The sequence below is a fragment of the Sciurus vulgaris genome (assembly GCF_902686455.1).
Source record: "Sciurus vulgaris genome assembly, chromosome: 3".
NCBI lineage: Eukaryota > Metazoa > Chordata > Mammalia > Rodentia > Sciuridae > Sciurus > Sciurus vulgaris.
In genome coordinates, this window is record NC_136463.1 from 182853253 (window position 1) to 182871050 (window position 17798).

Consider the following 17798-nt stretch of genomic DNA (forward strand, 5'->3'; position numbering starts at 1 on the left):
TCTATTATCTGCTTACACATTGTAAGAAAAATGCAGCTCAGCTCGGGTGCCAAGGCAGCTCAGACCCTTGAATCCAGGGGAGCAGGCCCTCTGGGTGCCTGGTCTGAGTTGCGGTCCAGCGACAGTACCCAGAGAGCCATTCCGGATTTTATTAGGCAGATGACTAGAGTGTCTGCTGCTCGGGGCTGGAAAGAAAGGAAAAGAAGAGAAATGGCGCAGGAGCTTCTCCCAGATATTAGAATCCCGGGGGGCCAGCAGGAACCAATAACGGAGAGGAATACTGGCAAGCTGACTGAAGAACCTGTGCTAGCTAGGATGTTCACAGGCTGACGATCTAGGTTGTAAGTTGGGAGGCGGGGGAGCAGCTTTATATTATACACATGTTGTTTATATCACATTTGTTGCAAGTATTTTCACTATGGTTTACCTTTCCACTTCAGATTTTTTGACATTCAGAGAGTAAATTTTTGTAACGTCTATAGATCTTTTTCTTTCATGATTTCTCCCTTTGCCTTTCCAATGCAGAGAATCCCTCTGCACACAGAAATTTACTTGTTCCTTCCTGGGAGAGACAGGAGGGTAAAGACAGGCCCCTGGAGCTAACAAACTCAGCGAAAGGATGACTCTGCAGCAGTTTACTGAACTCCTCTGGGCCCTGGTTTCCCCATCTGAAAAGCAGGGCTAAGAATACCTGTGCCCTAGGTCTGGATGGACTGAATGGAAATGAATATTGTGTGTTTACTTAGCACAGGGCTTGCAAAACTACATGGAGAGACTGAGCAGTGTGTGTGTGTGTGTGTGTGTGTGTGTGTGTGTGTGTTTAATCTCACTGGAATTAACGAATGGTATATGATAAAGACCCACATATGTTTTTCCTCAAGTAACCCTCTTCCCCCAAACCTCTGACTGAGTAATTTATTCCTTTCCCTTTGAAACTCCTTTTTTAAAAACCATATATTAAGACTTTTGTATCTCTTTCTTTCTTGTTTATCCTGTTGTGCGTAATGTATCAAATATATCACCACACTTTTACAAAATATTTTATTTTAGGATTTTCAAATCTATTCTTTTTAAGTATTCTTCCCGGTGAACCAGATAATAATTATGTCAGGTTGGGAAAATAAGCAAATAAATGACTAGCTTGACTAGTTTAGACTAGATTTAGATGAACCTGAAATCCAGATATGATGGGTAAAAAGTGACATTTTAGTACTATTCTGTCTTCTTAATAATGCATATGATTCTTTCTAGGATTTTTACATTTTATAGTTTTTCTCAACTAGGCCCTGCATATCTCTTGTTATGGTTACTTTGTATTTTTGTCACTATGGTGAATGACACCTTTCCCCCTGTGGATATTGATTCATGGTAACTTATAACCTACAGGGAAGATTTTATAAATTTGTCTTTTATTCTATCAATTTACCCATGCCTTGTCATTTCAAATTGTTTTTCATTTCCTTCTTCTGTCTTTTCTTGATAGACTCTTTTATCATCTATAAATTGTGATCATTTCTTGGTCTTCTCCAAATATTTACAACTCTTATTCAGATTTCATAATTTATCACATTGGCCTGTATTTCTAAGATCATACCCTGGGTAATGTTGAAAAGCTCTGTGAGAATATGCATGGCATTGCCTGGGAGGGACTGATACAGTGCATGGACCATAGAGAGGACTACATTAAAGTCAGTTGTTATTTGTTGTGCTAAAGAAGGAACTGTCTGGGGCTGGAGAGATAGCTCAGTCGGTAGAGTGCTTGCCTTGTAAGCACAAGGCCCTGGGTTTGATCCCCAGCACAAAAAAAAAAAAAAAAAAAAAGGAATTGCCCTTTCTAAGTTTTATTGAGTTCTAAAAAAACTGAATTTCATCAGATGTGTAATGTGTATTGTGATGATTATATTGTGCCCCTTTTTCATTTACTGGCATAATAACTTCATTTATGCACTTTCTGATATTAAGCCATTTTTGCATTATTAAAATAAACTTTTCATGATGATAACTTTATTGCATTCTGAAATTCATTTAGGGTTTATATATATATATATATTCATAAGGGAGCTTGGTTTATATGATTTGGGACATGTCATGGTGTAATCGTCATGCACGTTTTATAAAGTATCCTGGAACCATTTGTAGAACCTCCTCATTATCTGATTTTTGGAAATTAAAAAAATGTTGACAATGTCACTTCTTCTCAGAGCCATTTGCAGAGATAATTCTTCAGTATTTTCTTCCATTTCTTTGTTGGTGTTGAATAAGCCTTGCCTATTTCTTTGCATGTCACCTTTGATCAGTTGTATTATAATTTGCAGAGGACAATCCATTGGTTAAGGTTTTCACGTTTCCTGGGCTGTAATTATGCACGGTTTTCTATAATGGTAATTTCCCTTTTATTGCGGCTGACATCTTCCTTTCTGCATTTCTAATTTTGTGTGTGGTGGCCAGGATCCCAGCAGGAAGTAGTGGCATATTCAAAAGAGATGGTACAGTTAGGGACGGTGAAGCATGCTGGGGCTGGCTACCTGGAAGCCCTGTGCACCCTGAACCGGAGGTCTCAGGCGAGGGAGGTGTGTCACCAAGCCCAGCATGACTGCAGCTGTGGAACAGGCCACCTGGCTTAGCTGTTGCCTCCGGAGGAGAAACTTGCCTGGTGCTGAACTGCCGCAGGCAGGGTGGGCTCAGGGGAACACACGCCCCACCTGACCCTCCCACTGGCTAAGCCTGGGTGAAGCAGCCCTGATGGAGATGGGGTACGAAGGGCAGATGGAAAAGACTTAGAGTGGGGGGGGGGAGAATGTTGAGCTCCCTCAGGGTTTCTTTCCTTCGTTCTGTCAGAGATGTATCCACTGAGTCACATGCTCTTAAGTTCGTTTACCTACTTTTTTTTTTTTTTTTATCTGTGTGTTGTTCCAATGCTGGGGATCAAACTGAGGGTCAGCGCACCCCCACCCAGCTACATCCCCAGCCTGGTTTTGCATTTAAAAACTTACCTCTGTCCTCTCAGGACCCCTCGGGCATGCTGTCCCGTGTTTCTTATCTTCCCTCTTATTTTAAGCCCCTTTGTCTTCTCCCTCGGTGGGGCTTCCTCACACCCTCCGTGGCCCTCCTTCACGTTCTCAGGTGCCTGTGCCGCTATTTCCTGCCTCCAGAGTATTCGCTTGGCACTAAGCCTCCCAGCTCCTCCCTTCTGGTCCTTTCCTTCATCCCAGTTTTCTCTGTGGAGTCTTCTGCCTTTGGACATCTTACAGTTCACAGATCAGACTTCTTGATTTTTTACAGACAGTGGTTCTATTTAAGATGGAGACAGCTCCTTTGAGTTCTTAGAAATATGGGGCCCTTTCTTTTGAGTGATGTGTTTTCACAGGTCTGGTGATTTTTCTTTTCTGAAAAGAACTGTCAAGAAAAATTAGATCCTTTTAGAGATAGGAGAAAGTTTCTGCCCAATTTTTCTTATCAAACATAAAATGGACCTGCAGAGATGAGGACAGGGGACCCCAACCCAAGACTCAGCTTCTGGGGAGGCAACTGACCAGTGTAAGGCCCCCAAAAAGGAAACCCCAACTCTGTCCCATGGATGGACGGCAACCCCAATCAACCGCAGGAGGCGTCACTTGATGCAAACCGCAAGAGGTGTTTATTCCAGCGCGCTGGGACCCAACTCCAGGAGTCGAGTCCCTAGCAGAAAATCTTGTAGGTTTATAAAGGCAGAAACCACACATCGGGAGGGGTCACACATGAAAGGGGGAAGAGGGGGAACAAAGCTGCCAGGAAATTTCAAAGGGGGTCTGGGTTTGCTGACAAAATGTTTCACAATGTTTTACAACAGGCTGTAGATTCTGGTCAATAGTTTCTGGTAATCCTACTGTTTGAGCACTATCTGGCTATCAGGCTCAATTTACTCTTTTACTCTCTGTTTGGGGCTGTTTCCTGGAACAGCTTTAAGGGCTTTGTTCCCATTACTGGGAGGGAAACCTTAGGGAGTTGAGATAAAACAGACAGCTTAAAAAAATGTCCATTCTTTCACCAGGAGTTGGTGGGACACACAGATGGTGGGCTCCCTCCCCGGGGTCTGGTTCCTTGGTCTTTGCTTTGTGCAACTGTAGGACAAACAGTGACCCACAGGGCCCCTGTGCTGCGGGGGGAGGGGGCTCCACAGGTGCCCAGCAAAGCGGCTGCCTGCTCACCCACCCGTTGCCCACTGCCCTCCTCTGTGCCCTCTCCTCTGGGGGGCCCAAGCAGCAACTAATGGCCTCTGCCACCTCCTCAATTTCGGCACTCTCTCTGGCTGGAATTCTTTGGGGTTTGGCGTGGTGAAGGGTGAACACCCTGGCTTCCCAGACCTGAAGGATATTTTCTCTTCTGTCTACACTGGTTCAAATGGACTTTCGAATGCGGACTTTCCAGCCCACCCCATCTTGCCCAGAAGCACGCACCACACGGCCAAGAAAAAGAGAAAACTCACACAAACAACATTGGAAATTAGGAATGGTGCATGGCAAGAGTCACAGAGGGATTTAAAAGCAATCATAGGAGCATGGTAAGCCGGTGGCCCAAGGAGGCCGCACACATGGAGGCTTCTGACTTTTAGTTCACTTTAGTTAGCTTTTCACATGTGCATGTGTCTCTGTGGGGCTCGCCATGGCGCGGGATGTTTCTGGACGTGCTGTCAGTATGCAGCTAGGAGAGTCACACAGAAACAGTGATGCTCAGCTGAAAGAATAAGTCAAACCCCAGGTTTTCTTCCCACTCCCCCGTGCCTGTCCACTCGTATTGCAACAAAGCTTTTAGTGGCACCTCAGGGTGGATCCAGGAGTGTCTTTCCCGAGAGGCATCTTCCCACCTCCTCTCCGGGTCAGTATGGGGTGGGCACCTGTTCCTCAGAACTTAGAGGGGCGTGTAGGAAATCTGCTCCAAGTTGCCCTTCATTTAAGAATGGGACAATGGGGCTGGGGAGCTAGCTCAGCTGGTAGAGTGCCTGCCTTGCAAGCACAAGGCCCTGGGTTCCATCCCCACACCGCAAAAAAAAAAAAAAGAAAAGAATAGGACAAGGCCACTGGCAGCAGAAGGAAGAACTGCCACCCTCGCCTGGGTCCCCGTGGGAATATTCTTGAAAAGTGACCCAGTCACTCAGAGAAGTCGCAAAACGAGAGCGTTAGGACAACGAACTTGCCAAATCACCAAAGGAGCTAGGAAAGGGCAGGGCGGACCTGTGACCCCAAAGAGAATGAGCATGTGGTCCAGGTGTCGTTCCAGGGTTGTGGTTGTCAAACGCTATTTAGTTGCGGAATATTTGCTTTAAACACTTTGACTGTAAGATTGTGTGTGTGTGTGTGTGTGTGTGTGTGTGTCGGCGTGTGAATCACACGTGTGTGCATGTGCTGTGCTGTGCTGTACTTATAAAGGCATAGGATACGAGAGCATGTGTATGTACCTGGGCACACGTGTTGGTGTGCACATGTGTATATATCTGACAATACATAGGACCCAGGGTGAAGTGCAACTGCTGGTGGGTGGGGGAGGCCAGATTCCCTGGGGAGGCTCCGGCACCCTGTGGAGTGCAGTTTGGAGCTACTGCTGTCCTGAGGGATGGTGGCCATGTGATGCTCTACGTTTTCCTTGAAGATCTAAACTGACTCCCCCAGAAACGGAGTGTTAGGCAGGCAGGTCATCAGCATCTGCAGAGGTGACCTCTAAGGTGAGAGCATCTTCTCTTGCCTGTAGTGCCAGCTTTTGATTCTGATCTGCCTCAGTGACACAGGCTGTTTCCTGGTCTGAGTTTCTAGAACATCTTTGAAAAGGCCAAAAAGGCTGGTCTGCTGCTCTTGCCTGTGCTGGAGGGGCTTTCCTGCTCTGAGAGGCTGCTTCTGTGTCCCCGTGACTCCCTGCTCTCTTCCTGTCTGCCAGCCAGTGCTTTGCGCTGGCCTGAGCTCTTCCCTAGTCAGCTGCCTTCTGCCCAGTGAGAGTCCTCACCCTCCCTCATTTGTTTATCTACTGGAGGAAGCTCAGAGCACTGAAAGATAAGACACCAGCTGGGTGGAGCTGCCTCGGGCTCTGTGTGACAGGCTCTGTGTGCAAAGCGGGATGAGGCCTGGTTCATGGGACTGGGGGAGGTGCGGAGTGGGGGAGTTCTGTGCGTCCTAGGATGTCTCTGGGAGGTGAGACAACATCAGACCAGAGGTTCTCTCCTGCTAGCTCTGATACAAGATAGCTGTGGCTCTGAGACAGGATGGGAGAAGAGAGATGGGCACTAAAGGAATGAGAGAGAGACAGAAGAAACTTTCTTGGGCAGAATAAAGAAGCAAGTAGAAGTGAAATTCTCCAAAACACCACCCAGACTTTTCCTTAAGCATTCAGTAGTTCATAAAATTGAAAAATTTCCATACAGTTTAAAGAAAAAAAAAATTAAATACTGTCAAAATAACTCCAGCAAGGCACCATGGTGCACACCTGTAATCCCAGCAGCTCGGGAGGCTGAGGCAGGAGGATCTCAAGTTCAAAGGCAGCCTCAATCACTTAGCAAGTCCCTAAGCAACTTAATGAGACCCTGTCTCTAAATAAAAAATAAAAAGGGGATGTTGCTCAGTGGTTAAGCACCCCTGGGTTCAATCCCTGATACCAAAACAAAAACAAAAACAAAACTTCAAAATATATGCTAGCATAGATCAAAATCAAAGTCATACAAATGAAAGATGATACAAAAAAGTGAAACAAAACATGAAAAGGAATTCACAGAAAAAGAAATAGAAACAGCCAAGCAGGAGAACATGCTGAACCTTTCTCATAAAGACAAGGCAAATTAAAGCAAGCTGTCATTTTTCTTTTACCTTTCAGATTTGCAAAGATTTAGAAGTCTGATAACAGTCAGTTGGCAGGGTGTGGGGACACAGACACTTTCAAATCCGGTTAGTAGGAGAAAAAAATGACACCAACTGCATTGAAAGACAGTCAGTAGCCTCTATCAAAACACAAAGTGCCCATGTCCTCTATCCCAGCAGTCTCCTCCTAGTGAATCAGCAACAGCACTAATAAGCATCCACACTTGCCATGTTCAGCTCAGCAGATATGTTATAGATGCCGCCACACCCGAGCTTGTCTGATCTACATAGCAACAGGTACATGTTGTGTTATTATCATCTCCTTCTCACTGATGGGGAAGTTAGAACGATGCATACACCCAGGTACACAAAGATGGGGGAATAGAGATGTTCACTGTTTTATTTATAACAGTAAAAAGCTAAAAGTAACTACCTGTCCATCACTAGGGTCTGACCAAACACACAGCCTCATATCCACATGGTGGAACATGAGGAGAAAGATAATAAATCATCTCTCTCTCTCTCTCTCTCTCAGCTGACATGAGAAGATCCCTAAAATATTTTTTTTTTTCTTTTGGTAAAATAGCAAATTTCAGAACAACATAGATAGTATGATTTTATATGCATCTTTAAAGATATGTACAAATAAGTTGTGTGTGTGTTTAAACGTTCTAGAACATTTACGAACCAAGAAAAAAAAAATCCAAGAAATCCAAGAAATGGATCTCGCAGGATTGGGGGAGGAGCCATGTATTTTGCATTTCATTTCTTCCTGTATGCTTTTAACTTTTTCCAACTAAATACAGTCCAGTTAAACAATAATATATGCAAATGTTTGGTAGAATGCCTAGCACACAGGAAGGACTAAGTGAAACATCTAGAAGGAAGCATTGTCTTGATGGCAGAGACCTGCCCCTGCCTAGGGGATTAGCAGGCACATGTTTTCTAAGTTCCTGAGAGACCCAGTGGGGAAAGAGTGGGGGAGGGATTTTGTTGGGAGAGGGAGCAGACCAGCAGCTTTGGGGAAGAGTCCAAGGTCCAAATAGCAAAGGCTGCCCGGCTCAGCCAAGGGGCAACAGACTCCTGTGGCCAATCTCGCTGCCAGGTTCCGGCGGGCAAGGGACCACCCACCAGTGTGCCCCTGTAACAGGGCACCTGAGCTGGCACGTATTCCCCCTTTTACTTAGAGGTTCTAGGAAAGTAAAAAGTCCCTCTCCTTGTCCCTCTCCCTGAGCCAAAGAAGGTGGTTTTCTAGAAAGAGAAGGAAATCTGGGGTGCCCAGCACTCAGAAACAACCTTAAAGTTCACTCCCTACAAGGCGCTAGGGCAAATCTGGGTCTCTGAAGAGACAGTGGCCACCTGTAGGAGAAGAAAATCATGGGGCAGAGTGTCCAGGGAAGAGGGAGAGGTTGGCCAGGGAAGGCATGGGCACTGAGGGAGCTTCGCTTTGTCCCTCATGGTCCCTGCTGTTGTGCCTGAGACCCATCCACATGACCCCATCTTCCTCAACCCCCTGGGAGTCTTAGTTGTTCTTCAAACACCCCTCTTGCTCCATTCCTGTGGTCAACGTGGCAGCTAAAGGTTGGGAAGGCCTTCCAGACAGTGGACACCTTTAGATTCACCCCATAGCTATCAAGCATGGAAGTTAATCCTGGGTCCATGCCCAAATGATCCCCTGGCCCTTCTGGATGCTCCTTGCGTGCTGTGGGGGTGAGCAAGCTGGCCACCCTTGACTGCTCAGCGTCAGTGTTCATCACCAGCTCAGAGGACATCGGCCCTGAAGTTTGGAGACTTTTTGGCAGGTTCTTCAAGCTCCGCCAGGGAGTCTGCCCTTTCAGTTACAAGGAAACTGGATTTTCCTGCTTGGGATCTAACGGAGTCTTTGATCTATTTCAGGTATCGGAACTGTGTTTACACCTACAGAATTCTGCCCAACGAAGACGACAAATTCACTGTGCAGGTAAGTCCTTTGTGAGTCTGGAAGTCTAACCCTGACTCGAACCTCTGCTGGCAGAGAAGGAGGGAAGAGGAAGAGGAAGAGGAAAGCCCATCCCCGAGCAGCGCCAGGTAAGGGCTTGGCTGCACCTGCCCTTCTCCAAAAGCACCTGTGTGGCTCGGCAGTGACGGGGACCCTCCAATGTGACCCTGCTCCGTGATGTGACAGAGCAGGCATGCCAGAGATGCATTGCTTACAAGAGGGCGAAAAGGACATGGTGGTGAAGGGGACACCCAGAGACAAAGGAAGAGTGTTCCTGATTTTCCAAAATCCTCTCAAAGGTTGGGGAAGTTGGGGGGGGGGTACTTGCAGGAGGCCTAGAATGTTCTCAGGAAGCAACACTTGCGGAGCGCTGTTGTGAGCGCTCTCCTGCTCCACACCGATGCTTGTGCATCCGCTCTCGCCGTGTAAAGTCTGGTGCTCCAAACTTGCAGCTGAATTTAAAAACAACAACAACAAAAAAACCCAGCTGCCCCCCTCCTCCCGGGAAGCCTGGGAAGACCACCCGCGCACAGTTCGTGTGATAACAGTGAGGGCTTTGTTGACCACAGTGTGTGATAACGCAGTGATGGGGAAGCCAGGGGAGCTATTTTTATCTGGCTGCATCAAGAGAACATGGGGGTGGGAAGAAAGAAGGAGGCAACGGTCTCAGTGACCTCGGTGGGGGCGGGGTGGTACTCAGTCCTCAGGGATCATGGTAAGAGGCCCAGCCACCCGCAGCACACCTCCATGCCAGAGCAGAACGGCGGGCATAGACAAGGGTTTGGACCCTGTGTGGTGGAGGAGCAATGGCGGGCCTGCAGGGTCAAGTTGGAAAGAGAGTGGAAGCAGAAGTGGGAGGGGGAGAGGTAGGCACAACTGCTGGCTTCCACACTCGGAGGGGATGACTCCCCTTTTAGGACACGGTGCAGACACAGAGCCGCACTCAAGACCCAGAGAACAAGCAGGTCCCCAGGGCAAAGAGGCCCAGAAACGTGTCACAAGGGAGAGGAAGGTTTGCTGAGCAGACCTCTTGGGGTGACTGATTATGAGGATCAAAGGAATCACTTCAGTCAGCCACTTGGTCCAGAGTGTGGGACCCTGAGGAGTGGGAACCAGCCCTGGGAGTCACAGAGCTGCCTTCTGGGAGGCAGGGTCTGCTAGAGGCTGGGCCTCCACAGACAGGCAGCTTTGGCCCAAGCGGAAGCGCCCTCCCTGAATACAAGCCAGGCTGAGCTCTGCTGGGCTTCATGGTCCTTGCTGCACGTGCATCCACACTGGTGGACGGGTGAGGACACCATACGGCTAGAAGGTCTCTGGCTGGTCCAGGATGCCATCATGTCGCAGCTGGTCCTTGCTGGAAGTCACCAGGAGCGCACATTAGCATGCCTAGGGTAGGACTGTCCTTTCAGGCACTTGGAACCTTTGTCTCCGATGTGTGCTCCTCACCTGCCTGGGTGACAGGGGTGTGACTGGCCAGGGAGGCCTGCATGAGACAGGCAATGGGCCTCGCGATCTCTCCCGTATTGCTCGAGTCTAGGCCCTCGTGAACTTTGCCAGCTGGGTTGGTGTCCTTCCTGGGTGGTTTCCTGAGAGGACTCAGCTCTCTTAAGTTAAAAGTCAGTCAACGCCTTTGATCTTTTTTCCCCCTGTGGTCTCTTCTATTCCTTCAAAGTGAAGAAAACTTTAAGTATGACTGGAAAAGACGTGACTCTGTGGCTTCTCGAGCAGGGTCTGTACCCAGGGCTTCTGAGTGCAGACTGTCTGGAGTCTCTGCTCTCTAGTCTTCACATTCCTGCTCTGGTACTTCCTGTGACGCTGTGAATCCTCTCTAGTCCTGCATCAGCTTTGAAATTCGGACTCTCGTCAGGCTTTGGAGTTGCAAGAAGCAGAGTCTCACTTTGGCTAATGTGTGTGCGGGACAGTGGCCTGGGTGGAGGCGTGCACAGCAAGACGGCCACCCAGAAGCCCCAGGGCTCGGGGCCCTGTCAGGTTCCACCTCTGTGACTCAGCTCATCTCTGTGGGTTTGCTCTTCCCCTCCTGACTGGCTCCCTTTCGGTTCCCGGTCCCCCTGGAGTCTGATTGGCTCAGCCCCAAGGCATTCCCTTCCTGGGCCCATAGACAACATGGCTGTCTGGGAGCGAGCAGGTGTCTGCCTACCATTGGGTATGGGGACAGAATCATGGGGTCGGGGCCTGGCTCTCTAAAGCCACCACATCATGGTGATGGGCAGGCAGTTTTCACAGAGGACATGTGGTCCTGCTGGACAAACCTGCCCCTGGCCCGTGGTGTCTTTGGTAGCCAGCACAGTCCTCAGGAACCAGGAGCCAGAGGCCTTGGTGATCTGAGGGAGTTTCCACCTTGAAGAATGAACCTTCCCATAAAAACACACCTCCTGAAGTACATGATAGCAGAGGTCCACTGAGGAGTGACATGAAACTCCTGCCTCATAAGCCTCGCCTGAGGCCTCAGCAGCCCCTGAGCACTGCATATTTCAACTCAAGTTCCTCTTTTCGTATTGAGGTAAAACCTCACACTCTTTCCTGAGCTTAGCCACAGTTTCTAAATAACTCATTCCCTATACCTCAGTTTTTTGGTGCCACCAGAATGTGAGGCCGCCCAAAGAAGCAGCCACTGACCCGAAACATGTCCAAGGGAAGCCCCGAAGTCTCCATCATCTTAGCTCTGCCCACAGGGGCTCCTTCTTGTCAGAATCAAAGCCTTGCTCCATCTTCCTTTGCAGAGCTACATCTCTGAAGTCAGGCTCCACCTCATGGCCCGTGATAGCCCAGCAGCAGGGCAGGGCGTGACCCCAACCTTCTGGGACTCTTCTCTCACTCCATCTTTCGCAGACTCACAGAAGTCAGAGATGGCAGGGAAGGATCTGAACCAGAACCCCATCCAACCCTCTCGTTTAAATGTGAACGTCTCAGATGTGGGGTTCACATTGGATCTCCAGATGCACCCTCCCCCCCAAAAAAAACCCAAAGGCTTCTTTACCGCAGCTCAGAGTGTGCTTCCAAACCTGACTGGGTGCCGAAATCCCCTGGGCAAGGGCAAGGACGAGCCCAGGACTCCGCCCAGGGGATGAGGAGGCAGGGCCTGTGGCCTCTCTCCATGCTGGGGCCTCTTCCTCCATGGGCTGGAGAGAACATTCCATCAGGAGTGACAGTGCCCTGTGGGGCGTGGCCAGCACCTGGGCAGCCGTCCTCCCTCCCCTGCTGGGGGCTGGCTGCAGTCCAGATCCCCAGCCAAGTGGCTTTGTTTAGGATCTGCCAGGGAACCCCACTGGCAGGTGGGAATGACAACCTGCCACACCTGCAGCCAGCACTGTGGTTAGAATTCCGCAGAGGAGGAGGTGCCGCCCAGCCCCAGGGGGCATCGGCTGTGCCGGGGTCACTGCCCCAGCTGCTGCCTTATTCCTAGGATGAGGGGGCAGCCACAGCAACAGGTGAGAGCAGAGGGAAGAAAGAGGAAAGGAGAGGGTAAGTCAGGGAAGGGGAAGGAGAGGAAAGAGAAAGAGCGAAGGAGGCTGTAGGCGATAGGTGGGGCGGGGCGAAGAGACAGCAGAGCCGGGTTCCAGAGGAGCGTGATCTAGAAGATTCTCGGCAGTGCCAGTGGTGTGAAGGGCGAGTTCCCCGGAGGCCCACTCCCTTGACTCTGCTCTTTGGGCTGTGGACTCCCAGCTTCAGTGGCTGTGGAACCGTGAAGCAGCTGTTCTCCCACTGCCAGAGAACCTTCTGGACTGGGGCCTATGCTGCATCCCCAGTCCTGGGCGGCACTCTGAGTACTGCCTGAGGCCAGGGGCGGGGAGACGGCTCAGCTCCTCAGAGAGCCCAGACTCCTCTCCTGGGCTGGGAAGGGAAGGGACTCTGCCCAGGGAAGTGACTCCGGGTTGAGTTCCTGACTTCAGAGCAGCTGCCAGTCTTTGAGGTGACCCTGCTCCCTGGGAGCGGAGGGAGAGTGTGGGGCAGGAGGAGCTGTCCCAACTGTGGTGTGGCTGAGGAACCCACAGGCTCAGAGCGGCCTTTAGAAGTGTTGCAACCACAACTGGCCAAGCCCAGCTGCAACTGAAGCCCTCGGGTCCTGAGGCTCCACCTTCACCCCACCAGCCCTTGCTCCCTTTCCAACTCCTTCCTACCAAGAAGAACACAGCAGAAGATCAAGCCTGCCCCTGGACCCCCACCATGTGGAAGGGCTCTGTGAACTTCCGCATTTGAGACTGAGACTGCATCCAGGGTACTGAGGATTTAAGTCAAGGCAGGAACACCTGCAGGTTTCATTCACAGGTGGGAGAAACGGGCATTTGAAATTACCGACTTCATAGACTGTTCACACTATTCTTTCCCTATTCAGAAGAAAACCCAGGGACTGGAGCAGTCTGAGGTGTGAAGATGAGACAGACTCATGATTCAAGTTTCTGGTCCCCATCGGTGGCAGTGGTGACGGTAATGGTCACGTTGCTCCGGGCAGTCTGGCTTTTGGAGAGGGAAACAAAACAAGTTCTTTAAGCTGCTCCCCCACAGGGGTCCCAGGGTGGACGCTGAGCCATTGTTATTAAGCTCAGGAAGCGGTGGCAGCTGTTATTGTTCTGAGTGGTCACCCCGTGAAGTCAAGATTCCGTCTGAGCTGGGCAAAGGATGTGGCTCGTCCACACACTTCCTGAGGTCGCACAAGGAGGGGAGCTGGGGGCTGAGACGGCCCACAGGCCACGGGGCGGAGGGTCCCTTACGTCATGACGCCACTTTCTAGGTGCCTACTTTGCACTTTTTTCCTGCAGCAGAAGACAGGCAGATCCGTTTTGTAAGCCCGAGTACCTCAAAGCATGTCACAGTCGCCTTCATGGCAACTGATGGCTGTGAGACTCCCTGGGCCAGTGTCCGTCACATGCTGTAGAAGCCTCCTGCTGCGGCCTTCGGGAACTCAGTAGGACAGAGTCCCAAGGCCGACCTGGGCCTCGATCAGCTCACAGAGGGAACCAGTCTTGTCTTTTCTGCTTTGAAACTGGTGGAAATTCTTTTCTTTTCCGCCCCGGTCATCTTCCTCCCATTGACAAGGCCTGGACTGTGTTCCGCTGACTCACTCCGCCAACTCAGAGCTTTCTTTGACTCCAGACTTTTCTTCTGTTTGGTCTTTGAGTGAGCTTGTATTCCACCTGCTCTGCTTTCTTTCTCAGAACTCCTGAGAAAGCCACGTCCCCCCTCATTTTCTAGCCTTCTGAGCACACGTGCCTTTTTTGAAGTAAACTCCACCATTCTCTTGTGTGGCTGCAGGATACGTAATCCTTTCCCAGGTGTTTTGGAGAGGTCTGGAGAATTTTGTCATCTCTACCTCTAAATGACCCTCTCCCTTTTCACCCATCCCCTGCCATCTTGTTCCTGCTCCTCCCTGTTCTGGAGCCTTCAGGGCCACCTTGCGCATGATGGGCCTGTTTCTTTCTTTGTTCTTGTTGCCCCAAACAGCTCGGGACTGGTACTAAATCGTATCATGTGACTGACGGGTTTAAACTAGTGGAAAAAAATGCAATTGTAACCAATGAGGCATGAAGGAAAGTGTTCTATGGGGCTTCTAATAAAGGTCTACTTGTCTTAGAAACGGGCACAAGGATGAAACGGTCCCTTATCTTGTCATAGGATAAGACAGCTGGAGCTGCTGCTGCCATCTTGCAACCATGAGGAGTAGCTACTGGACAGTGAGGCCAGCATGCAGATGGCAGAGCAGAAAGATGAAATGAACCCGGGTCCCCAGTGATGTCATTGAATTAGGTGAACAGAATTAACCAGTCTGGGAGCTGCCTGCCTTTAGATTTCCTGTTTTGTGAGACTGTTAATTCCTATTTGTTTAAGTAGCTGAGTTAGGGTTTTCTGTTACCTGCAGCTAAAAGTATACTAACACAGCAACGGTTTGGGCTATGCTAGGGGAATTTCAAAGCAGAAATTGTAAATTTTAAATTGAATGTCAGGTTTCTCTGACACAAGCAGCCCCTGACTCTCCCCTCTTCTTAGTCATGGCTGGTACCGTGTTAGCAGAATCTGCTCCGTCCCCCACCCACCCAGACGTTCTTAAAGTCTATCTTTGTGTCAATTATCCTTGGGTTCAGTATCCTTTTCTCCAACCCTAACTAGAAACAGCACAAAACCATCCAATATTCTAGCAGTCTCTGTGCCTGGGGAGGCATCTGGATTTCCTGCTTGTTGTAGGATGATTTAGCTTCTCGCCTGGCTTTGCCCTTCCAGATCAAGTTCTAGGTCTAACCTTCCCAAGCGCAGTGGCGTGCCCCACAGAACAGCCTTTCCTCCAGGGAAACCCCTGCCCGCTGAGCACCTTGCCCCATCACTCCATGGCAACAGCCAGGCCCTGCTCCCGCCACTCTGTAACCCCTTCCTCTCTTCATTTTCTCTGGGGCACTTGCGACTCTCTGCCTTAGTATCTTTATCACTTGGCTTATTCGCTGTCTGTCCTGCATCTGTTCCTGGCCCTGGCGAGTGTGCAGTAGGTCTTTACCATGGGGATGCATCCCCTTGGCCCCTGAAGAAGACGCAGGAGCAGCAGGCCTCACGCACCAGGCTTCCCCCTGCTGTGGTTGGCAGTCTCGCACGGGGTCTCCACGGCGTCCGCTGTGCCCACTGGCTCCGGCCCTGGTTTTCCATGCCTTGGTCAATTTCCTCTGCATTCTGGGAAGCGCTCTCTTTTGCGCAGGCCGAGTTTTGCAGGAACTCCTTCTGGGTGGGTTTTAACCTCAGCGCTGGGCTGCTCTGTTGTGAGCCTGCCACACGTGCTGATGCCCCTGCTTAACTGGCCCTGCCCTCTGCCCTGCTTCTGCTCTTCTGGTGGGTTTCCCCTGCTGGGCCATAAGCGCCTGGGCTTTCTGCAGCCAGGCGAGGCTGCCCGATGGCCCCTGGAGCTGCGTGTTCAGGCTCTTCCTCCATCTTCATTCAAGTCATTTCTCTAGTTTCCTCTGGGTCGCTGTTGTCTCCCCGGAGCCACTGCTTCCCCGTCAGAAAGAGAGGTACACCTGCAGCTCTTCTCTCCCACGGAGGTTTTGAGGACTGAAAAATAGTTCATGTAAACCACGGTCACTGCTTGACGTGGTACTCGACAAGAACCCAGCAGCCAGGCAGATCCACACCACGGTGGAGTTACCCAGTCGCAGCCCAGGCCCGCCTTGGGACATGGTGGGGGACACCAGGCCCAGGGGAAGGAGAAAGTACTGGGACTTGGGGTCAAAAAAGACCCAGAGTCTTTGGACAGCAGAACTGTCCACAGAGGCCACTGACTGGCCCCTGGCCCTGGCCCAGGAGCAGAGAGCTCCCTAGATCCTGCCTGCACCTGCTCACTGAGCCTGCGTAAGTACATGATAGGAATGGGGATCCAACTGGGAATACAAGCTCAACCTCATGGACACAGTCCCCTCCTCAGGGAAGCCTGTCAGGCAATTTCCATGATGATCAGTGGCCCAGCCACCTGGGAGGCCCACTTCCCCTTCCATGCACCCCAGGCCCTTCCTAGTTCCTGCTGCCGTATCTCTGCATGTGGGTGGCAGTCAGCCCTGTGCCTGTCCCCCTCCGTGAGAACATGGGTGAGAGTCCCCTTTGCCTCTGCATCTGGCTGGGAGGCTGGCTCGGCCTCACCCTGCCGTGGTGGGCTATGGTGGGTGCCGCCAGGGCTGGAGCCCTGGGGGCGGAGCAACAGAGATAATGAGGAGCTGCCCCAGGCCTGCAGCTCTCCTGGCAAGTCCTCTCAGGCTGAGCTCTCCTCAGTTCCCTGCCAGCTGTCACTTCTGTCTCCTCCAGAAGAGTACCTTGAGAGTTGTACAAAAAGAAAAGAAGCAAGCCGAAAAGAACATCTCAGGGTTGTGTAATTAAGGTCAAAAAGACGCCTCCTAGGCTCCGGCAATGGGAGATGGAGGGAGCTTGCTTTCCTGGAGCCTGGAACCAGGCTTCTGAAATGTAACGGCTGGTGCAGGATTTTAGTACTGCTGGCATGTATACCCAAAGGGGGACAAAAGATCAAGCTGAATTCTTGAAGGGAAAGAGTTTAAACTGAACAGTCTTTTTCACCCCACACTGTCAACAGCAGGAATTGAACCCAGGGCTCCCACATGCTAGGCAAGTGCTGTAACCACCGAGTGACAGCTGCAGCCCTGCCCGCCTTGCCCAGCTACATCGCAAAGGCAGGACCTTTGTTTGGGGTGAGCGGGGAAAGGGGAAATGGAAACAATAAAGGAAAGAGCGCCCCTCATTGCATGGGGCAGAGGGAAATGGCCGTTTTAAAGGCAAACATTGAAGACTGAGGTGGAGAAGAACCAACAGCCCCCCTTCTCCCCCTGCCCACCTGCCTTCCATCCTGAGACAGACTGGGCAGGACCAAGGAGCCCCACCATCGCTGTCTCTGGCTGGCAGGTGCCAGGGGCACCTTCCAGCTGCGCCCCCAGCGCTCCCCCGTCAGCTTCGTCCTTGGCTTGCCCCTGCAGGGCTCAGCACACTCCTACTGGATGAGGTGGCATGGTGGAATACTCTTGACCCCAAAATGAAAATGCTTACGCAGAAGAAGTGAGAGACATTAACACGCCCAGAGAAAGGGAGCGATAGGCAGACTGCCCATCTAGTCCTCTCTGCTTCACGGCCCTGCCAACCACTGGATTCCTCTCTTCTCCTTTGCTTTCCTCCCCTCCCCTCTGGGACTGAGAAGGCTCTCTCTCGGCCTCTCTCCTGCCCTCCCAGCAGCAGCGGCTTTGGGCCTCGCTCCCTAGGCAGAAGGTCATGCTCAGTATCTGTTATCTCCCTTTCTCTTAGGAAAGGAGCAAGTGAGGTGAGGAAATTCAAATCGAAAACATGACACAGAAGTAAAATCCCCCGACATTGAGACAGCTTCCCTTCTTGGGAAACTATCAATGTAAATATGTTTCTCTAAAATTTAACTTTAGAATCCGTAACACATTTGGCATCTTAAAAATAGGGCTAGGGGGCTGGGGCTATAGCTCAGTTGGTAGAGTGCTTGCCTC

The 17798-nt window shown here is 50.6% G+C and overlaps 2 protein-coding genes across 2 annotated transcripts in view; one reads left to right on the plus strand and one right to left on the minus strand.

Annotated features, from left to right (window-relative positions):
* Nucleotides 1–17798, minus strand: part of NGEF (neuronal guanine nucleotide exchange factor) — a 218919-nt gene that overhangs the window by 127378 nt on the left and 73743 nt on the right. The window lies entirely within an intron of this gene.
* Nucleotides 1–17798, plus strand: part of INPP5D (inositol polyphosphate-5-phosphatase D) — a 107564-nt gene that overhangs the window by 8199 nt on the left and 81567 nt on the right. Inside the window, exon 2 of the mRNA XM_079134831.1 lies at nt 8715–8778. Within this exon, the coding sequence (XP_078990957.1) occupies nt 8715–8778 (64 nt within the window). The remainder of the gene's footprint in view (nt 1–8714; nt 8779–17798) is intronic.